Below are 8,786 nucleotides of genomic sequence, written 5' to 3'. Positions count from 1 at the left end.
ATACATAAGTTGCCTCCATGCTATGGAAATACTCACCTGCTTATTTAGAGTGGTGCTGAAGACATTCTCTTTGCTCCTCTAGCATAAATTGACCTTACAGGCTGTTGAGCTTTGCACCTCCAATCTCGATTTGAGCTCACTGCAAATATAATACAGTGAGGAGGGCGTTATTACAGGAGAAGAGTATTATTTCAGTGATACTGCTGGGCTGAAGAAGACTCTGGGAACTGAAAATAACAGGCCTGGTCTTCTCTACCAGAAAAGAGAATAGCAGTGGATGTTGTGTAGAGGTTTGTGGAATAAAAATATAGGGCTTTGGATGGGTGGGGAGGTTACAATCGCCCTTTAGAGGATTAAAGCATCTTGGATTGTGTCCCTAGGCAGTCTTTGGCAGGAGAATGTCCCCCCTCAGGAAACATTTGCACGTGTGAATATTATTGAAGGTAATAGTGCTCCGGGGTGGACCAGGTCCCTGACAGCACAATGATGGATCCAGGATTTCTATTGTTTTTGACTGAATCTGGCAGGGAGTAAATGAGTGCTGTAGCTAAGCAACAAGATGGATGGAGCAGGCTGGCTGGTAGGATGCTGATATCTAGCTGGAATCGAGGTACGGCTCACTAGCAGGTTTTCCTTACAGGTCTTATGTTCTGTGTGAGCTACAGAAATAGGTGCGATCTCTGCAAGCCAAGAAGATGGCAGCAGAGGTTGGAATGAGGATGCTTTGTTCCATCCAAGACCATTCCTCCAGAGCTAGCCCCAGCCCTTGTGCCTTTGCTTGGAATATTTTCTGAGCTCAGTGTTTGTGCAGCAGTACTGGTTTAGATGGTGGGAAGACACAAGGGGGGTGGGAGAGGGCAAAGTCTGGTACTAAAACCAGGGCAAACGAGTAGAATTTTCCACGGGGCTTTACTTTATGTCAGTAAATAGCCCTGCTGAAGTCAAGGGGGCATCTTATGGGTGCAAAGATGAGCACTTGCATACAAACTGGAAGGTCAGGGCCCAGATGAGATATGCAGCATGAGTGCAGGCTTGTGCAGGGAGGGAGAGGTGCTTTAGGGAGAGCTTAATGCAATGGTGTCAGAGCTTGCAGGCTGGGATTTTACAGGGCATCTGAGCGAGCTAGCTGCTCCTTTCCCATATGAATTCACAGTCCCAGGGAGAGCTACACTCCCTGAGATGCTCTGCGATAAGACCAGCCCTGGTCAATAGGTGTCTTGTGCCCCATCTAATAATGCTACCACACCTCTCCCCATCCCATTCTGGCCAAACAGGGCCCTTTAGTGTCAGTTCTGGTGGGAAACCTCTCCCAAGTTGCTGTTAGAAAGGTCTTTAGCCTGCTGGTGTGTGTGTGGCCTGCTTCCTTTCCTGAGCCCTGTGGGTGCAGGGTCAAGCACCTTGCACCAGGGGAGAGGAACAGTTTGGACTCTGATTAGAAATGAACCTGGCCTCTTGCCCCAGATTCTGAGGCCACAGCACTGAGCGGGGCCAGGTCAGGTCCACATCTGTGTTCAGGTGCGAGCCTTACAACCTAGAGGCCATCACAAGGTTTCTGGGATAAGCATTGCCTTTGATTCTGCTGCCCTTTGCACTGGTGTAGGAACACTGATATGCCAGGCTGGCCAAGCTGTCTCAGCATGGATCCCAACAGACCAGCAAAGCCCTGCTTCATGGTAGCGTAATAATAACCCCAACCCCATCCCTGCACGCAAGGGAGAAGCTGCGTCGGGAAAGATGCCATACTGCATCTATAACCGTGGCAGCTATAACCATGTCTAGACTAGGGGTGGCACAGCTGTGTTCACCAGGCATCACATTTTCACCCCCTTCCCCATCCATCACACCTGGCATCACATTTTTACCCCCTTTCCCATCCATGTAGCTGTGGCCACAGGAGTTTGTAGCATGCATGTGGTTTATTTAGCCAGCTGTGGGCAGAAGTGGGTTTGGTTCCTCCGTGGCTTAAAGCTATAACTTGGTAGCAGGCTGGGTCTGGCCTGTTCCTTTTGGCAGCATCACAACTGCAGCAGTCAGAAGATGAGGAGGGTGGGGTGGGTCCATGGGAAGAGGTAGCAGTAGCCAGGGCTGCTCCTGTTCTGCGAAGCAGGTGTAGCATGGGGCTGTTTACAGCAAGAAGCAGCAGGGAACCACCAGACACATTCACAACCATCCCCAGGTTTTCTCTCCTGCCCTCTAGTTCAAAGGATTCATCTTGTTCCCTGGAATAAAGAACTTTGCAACTAGTGCTGATACCACATCAAAGGCCTGGGGAGTTTGCATTGTCTGAAGAGTGTTGGGCTTTAGACAAATTAAGCAGACATGCCAAGTTTAATATTTACCTTGGCCCAGCTATGCCCGCCAACTGAGTCCTCCCAAGGGTTAGATAGGAAGGTGATAGGGATTTGAGGGTTTAGGGCTGGAGTCGGTGCTAACGGAATTCAATGGAAAAGCCTCCCATAAACCTCAATGGGCTTTGGGTTAGTGCTAAGAATGTGCTGGGAAAAGAGGCTGGGTTTTTGGTTGTAGCCGTGTTGGTCTAAGGACATAGGCAGGCAGGGTTCTTTGGGTGAATCTGATACCTTTTATTAGAGCAACTGAGTAGTTGGGGAAAAGTTCTCAGCAAGCTTTCAGGCGCAGTCGCCCTTCATCAGGCATAGGGAGTCTCAGAAAAAGAGGGAGATTTTAGAGACAGGCCCTTGTATAAACACAGTCATAATATACCATAGGGGGGAAAGCCTGCAATTTAATTAACATGTTTGCTGCAAAATCTAGTACCAGAAACCTAAACTCTCAGGACACCATCAGACTGGACACAGGAAATGTAGCGTGCTGAAGTTTGGTTACTATCCTTTATTACGCGTGGAGAAAGCTGACTTCTCATCAGCTGAAGTTTTACTTTCAGTCGGTAGACTCTAAAGGGCATTTTTTTTTCATCCCGAACAAATAGGAAAAGCAAAAAGACAGGCAGTACTTCTATTTCCCTTGCACCAATTTATATTAAAACTTGGTTTAAGAAACGGGACCTTGCCTGCCATCTGTAAATGGCATCGGTACGCCTCCAAAAGCACTCAAAGTAAAAAAGCAGCAGCTGCCCCAATAGAAATCACAACACTGTGAAACCCTTCTCACGTCAGAAAGTGCATACGTTTTACATTAAAAAAATATTTACAAGCTGTGTGTGCAGCAGCCCCTGGGGTCAGGCGCTCTGCGCTTGCACTTGTACCATGGCAGTGAGGCCAGCAGAGAACCAGAAGTGTGGTTAGGAGCAGATTTCAGCTTGGAGCAACCGCTGTTGGGATCCCAGTCACATGGCTGCCTGGTGTGATGCCCTTGAACCTGCACCTAGCTTTATGCTGGTGTAAAGAACATCAGAATCAGGGCCCCATTAAAAAAGAAAAACATGGCTTTTTGCAGATCCATCAATAAAGTGACAAATGAAATTAGGTACAAGCAAACATACAAACCAGAAGGACTGAGGCCCACCTGTGCCCACCTGCCCTTGCTCATGCTTATTGCACCATAGTGATCACAAGGAACTGGATCCCAATGGACAACTCCTCTGCAGAGCTGTGGGAGTAGACATCCTCTCCACCCCCCGGCCCCTGGAGTCCTGCCCGTACACCCCATGAGGAAGTTCCTTTCCAGTCTCAAATCCAGCAACGGGGTGACCTGTGCAGAAAATTGAAAAGAAATCTCCATGTCCCAAGCCTGCTGGCTCAGAGCTGCTCATCTCTTGTGACCCCTGTTCCGCCGCCTGGTTTTGTTAGACATGCCCCTTCTCCCGGAGCAGTAGTACTTGGTGACCGTCTGCTTGCAGTCCAGGCAGTTCACCACACAGCACCATCGAAACTTGCAGTGACAGTTGGTGACCACCTCGATCTTCCTCTCCTCTATCCTGAGGCCACACTCGGTGCAGAGCCGCCTGCAGCTCCTCCGCTCCCACTGAGACAAGTTCTTGCCGCCTTGCAGGCATTCCCGCCCCTCTGTGCCATGCAGGCCCAGGCTGGCATTGCGCATGCAGTAGTTGGGAGAATCTTCCAGGAAGACCAGCTCTGTGGTCAGCACATTGCTGAAGGTCTCCACTGTGGTCCTGCGGCTGTCAGCGCTGTTCCCGGCTCTCATCCTCCTCTTGTCCATCTCCAGCTTCTGGGCCTGGTCATATTTGATCTTCAGATAATTCCCGATTTCTCGAAACTCAGCAAGCTGGAGCCAACAGGTCTGGATGCTGCAGCTGCCTGATACCCCGTGGCACTTGCAAGTCCTCTTCATCATTTCTTTCACGGCCTTGGTTGAAAGAGAAGAGCAGCAGAAAATTAGGAGCAGCAGAAACCTTTTGTGCAGAGAGGGTCTGTTTCTGCTCATGGGATAAGGGTCTTCTGTCTCATGGTCCCCAGTCACTACCATCTGGCAGCCAGTGTGAAATGACCTAGTGACCTCCGTCCGGTTCCTAATGGACATGGGTTCCCATCACTAACTGATGCTGGAACTGGCAGATGCATCGGGGGTTTGCTGGGCAGGAACTGCCTTCTCCAGCCCTAAGCCAGGACAGAGGGGCAGTGTGAGCCTGGGCTATCTCAGTTCTGTGCATAAATTTACTTTCCAGGAGTATATCAAATCATCATCTTGCATGGGCAGTGAACAAGTCACTCCATTTATAAAATAATCTTTAAAAAGGCCCTGTAATGTCACTAAGTAGTTAGGTGTTGCCCAGAGTCCGGGTCTTTAGTCAGTCTTATTTGCTTCCCTATAGTCGTGGTTCTCAAACTTTGGGGGCTGAGTTCACCCTTTTTAAGGTTGCTGGACCACTGTGACCCTGCTAATTCCACGTTACTTTTCTGTCACTACGCCTGCACTGTGACATGAAAAGCACCACTTCATCATGTTTATTGGGTGCCATTCACTGCCGTTGTTCTGCTCATTTTACAGAGGGGGACACTGAAGCAGAGACTGAGATTACAACCCAAACAGACTCACTGCCAGAACTGAGATTACAGCTCAAGTAGGAGTAGTTATTCCCTCACCTGAAAATGCACATTGCTAGAGACTAAAGTAGCAGGGAAGATATGCTGGAAACTGTGCGAATGCAAAGCTTCTCAAGTCTTGTGGTTGTGGAGAGGGAGTGCAAGTTACTGCACTGGCTAGGTGCTTTCTGTGAGGACCAGCAATTCTTATTGCAATCTCTGCCTTGATGGAGGGCCTGATTCTGAAATACATTCATACAAACCTCCCTTGTTAAGCAGTGCAGACCGAGACCCTAAAAGCTCTGTAGACGAGCATATTTTCAAATACAGACTTGCTCGCTTTTACTTACAAGTCTCCCTGCTTCATTGTTATGCAGATTCATCAGCGCTCTGGCATCTTGTCCCGTTTCCAAACCATCCACAAACAGTTTGGAAATTCTCTCTCCAAATTCCACATTATCGCTGCAGCCTCCCCAGACCCATCCTCGTCCACCTGGGAAAAGACGCACAGTTCACAAGTAGTTGCTTTGAAGCCACTCAAGGGGATAGCGGACTACCAGACAAATTGGAAGCCCGGAGTGATAAAAACATGCTATAATAAGGGACCTGGATGAGAAAAATTAGGGGAGACTGATCATTTTTAATGCTGAGTGTGATGGATGTTAAAAGCAGAAACAGCCAAATCCAGCCATTAGTGACAGTTACAACTGGGAAATTAATCTAGTGCATTTGAAAACCAGATCCACCACACGGAGGCTGGGAAAATCTTAGCTGCTTCTCCCACTAGACCGGTATAATCTCAGCTCACCTACACGCCCATTCCTGGAGTCATCACAGCCACAGTTATCAAAGTCACCCATGCTGCAGTTCCTGGTGAGAGTGTACATTACTCCAGCTGAGCTGATGGCATGGACGAAAGAGGTCTCTCTTGTTGCTGCAAAGGTAAGAATAAAGAACTTGTCACCCTCCAGAGCACGAAGCCTCTGTCCCAATTCCATCCATGTTGGAAATGTAAGCTGTTGCCAGCAGGGGTAGAGAGAGGGCAAAAATCTGTGCATAAAAGTGATCAGGACCAAGGTGGGGCACAGTGCAGGAGTGAAAACTTTTCTAACCCACTGCAAAGTGCCTGCAAATTTTCTGTTCTGTCGTTTTTTTGACTCAGTAGCTGACAGGACATTGCCACAGTGCCTATGTGCATGGGATAGCGTTACAGGATAACAATGGGATTTGATTTAATAGACTCAATCCTGTTTATTGCTCAGGCCGGTTACACCACAGCTTTCTGTCTGTGGCAAGTTCATGCATTAGCCATGGCTACAGAGGGAAAATGGCACTGGTTTAACTTCATTAAGCTCTTTATTTATTAGATTTATGTACTCCCTTCCCCCCAGATAGGATCAAGGAAGCTTACAGTAAAAGACAAATTAATTTAGAATAAAACTGGAAGAGAAGACTAGTATAGCAAAGCAATCTTCCCCACTCACTCCCTGCTTCTCAGCAAGAGGATTTTAAACCCTACACATGGGGACCCACATTTTTTGAGCTTTCATTTCAATTTAACCCTCTTCCCAATCTGTATAAACTGCACGGTAATAACAGAGTGCCACCAGTGGGGCTTACATTGGTTGAAATCTGGTTTAAATTCTGATTTGAGCAAAACTGGTTGAACTTTCCTTATGTAGACAAAAGCTGAAGGGCCAAGCTATGTCCGCAGTCACTCCCCCTTCCCTCCAGAATTTGGTATCATTCAATATACACCTATATGCTCTATCACACAGTATACGTATATCAAGAGGCTGCTCATGTTTGTGGAGGAGAAAGGGCTGTATTTGGTGCATCTATAAGTGCATGCTTACCGCTCCTGAGTCTGTTGTGAGTTGAGAGCTGAAGGGCGCTTTCTGGACAGTTCCAGCGCTCCCAGTTAAACTGGTGCTTGCACTCTTCAATCCCCCTGTGCGCCCCCACCGAGACACTGGTAGAATACGTCAGATAGGCCTTGCAGAGAAAAATAACAGTCTGAAACTCAAGTGCCTTTTAAAATCAAAACACTGGCAAGCAAAAGTAAATGAGTTTCCCCTCCTCTCCCCTATTTCCCCTGCTTCACCCAAGGGACCTGATGCCCATAGGCAGACCAGTAAACGTGGCTCCTAAGTAAGGTGATCTTTGTCTGCAAATAGGACGCAAGCAATATGTTTAAACTGATGGATAAATTTACCTTGGGTCCCGTCATGAGAAAGTTGTTCACAGACCTGGAACAAGAATAAAAAAAGAGGATAAACCATATTGTCTCACACAGGCTAAAGGGTAGCACGGAGGCCCTGTGCAAGCTGAGCTGCAGTCCTACCAGGCTGATGTGTTGAAGATGGCACAGCATAGCCCAACGGTGATGAAGATGAAGGTGTTCCTCTTCATGGCAGGCACAGAGGCTGAAGCCCTAGTCCACTGGCTGATCTAAAGAGCGAGGCAGCTTTCCTTGTCCCCACATCAAAGGAGAAAAGTTGCAAGCCCCCAAATCTCTGATATATATAGGAGGTGACGTTCTGAATAGTCAAATCCCCCTATTCATTTGCCACCCAATGACCCTGTGTGGCAAAGAGGCTTCTGATCCAATAGGGGACAAGGCAGCAAAGCAAAGGAAACGCCTAATGCTGCACTTCAAAAGCCAGGGAGCAGTTGTCACCAGGAGCCTCTGTGATGATCCTGGGGAGAATAAACTTCCCTAACAATGGGCAGCTTTGAATTGTGTTAAACACCAGCAATCCCCTCCTTCTCCTCAGTTCCCGGCACACTTGCCGTCTCCCTTTTGATACCTTGCTATGACACCGGCACTCTTTCCCCTCTTCTGTCTCAAACAACATATCCCTGCCTTTTTCTCCCTGCTATTTTGCTCTTTCTGGGCAGGATATCTCCCCAAGAGTTCAACAGCCATTTTGGAAAGAGCTGCTGGGGACAGACTTCCCAGGGCTTCTTAGTTTTCAGGGATTCATTTAGAGTGAAGGGATGATCCATCTCACGATGGATGATTTTGTGTTCCCATAAGGGTGGCAGCAGGCTTCAATAAGGGCATTTCACATCTCCCAGCGTGCTTGCTGCTGTCTCAGAGCTTGGCACAGGAAAGCCTGTGGTTTGCTCTGTCCGAACCACCATCTGAGATGCACTTTTTTAATACTGAGGAGGACAGGGAGTACCTTGGGGTAAGATCTGGCACTACAAAGGCTGGCTGGCTCCAGAGGTGTAAAGACTACAGGTACGACCAGCAGGACCCCAAATGTCTTCTGCTTGTCAGGCTGGAGTAACCTCACTGGCATCAAGGGTAAAACTGGGGAAGAATGAGGTCCAAGCCTAGCTTCCTAAATGTGCTTATGGTCAATAGGGCGAAGGGCTTTAAAAATAACTGTGCCATGGATGGAGTAAGGTATAAAAGTGACAGCAGGGCTGTGTGTGTTCACAGAGCATGTTGTGGCCCTTAGATTAAATGTATCCAAGATTTGCAGTGGGTCAGATTGAGCTGCCAGTTTCCTTTTTCTTTTCTTGTAAAGCCTGGGGAAATGCTGACTTGATGACACAAATCCCATATCTTTGGGCTGGTATGGATTGCACCTGCCCCTCTCTCTCTCATAGATGTGCGTGTGTGTAGGTCAGCTATTGCCTTTCTTCAAGAGCTAAGAGCAGGGCATTCCTACCTCCTGGCTCCTAGTTTTTCTAGTAAGCATTAGACATTATTTCTCTAGATCGTGTGAAAGGGAAATTTGGAGCCAGTCGAGCAAAGTTGCAAACAGCCACTTGCAATCAGAGGATTAAAATTGTAGGTTGGCGAGAAGGGGA

The 8,786-nt window shown here is 48.0% G+C and overlaps 1 protein-coding gene across 1 annotated transcript; it reads right to left on the bottom strand.

Moving 5' to 3' along the window:
• Positions 1-2,776: 2,776 nt before the first annotated feature.
• On the bottom strand, positions 2,777-7,716 carry WNT8A (Wnt family member 8A). Its single transcript, XM_019535386.1, has 6 exons — positions 7,306-7,716; positions 7,177-7,210; positions 6,818-6,956; positions 5,770-5,895; positions 5,312-5,454; positions 2,777-4,284 (listed from the first exon to the last, which is right to left on the bottom strand). Exons 1-6 carry the CDS (start codon positions 7,371-7,373, stop codon positions 3,727-3,729), a joined length of 1,068 nt encoding a protein of 355 aa, XP_019390931.1. The 5' UTR covers positions 7,374-7,716; the 3' UTR covers positions 2,777-3,726.
• Positions 7,717-8,786: the final 1,070 nt, after the last annotated feature.

The sequence above is a fragment of the Crocodylus porosus genome, unplaced genomic scaffold (genome assembly GCF_001723895.1).
Source record: "Crocodylus porosus isolate Cpor-Errol unplaced genomic scaffold, CroPor_comp1, whole genome shotgun sequence".
Classification (NCBI taxonomy): domain Eukaryota; kingdom Metazoa; phylum Chordata; order Crocodylia; family Crocodylidae; genus Crocodylus; species Crocodylus porosus.
Note: the sequence above shows the minus strand (reverse complement) of the source record. Positions and strands in the feature narration are given on the sequence as shown.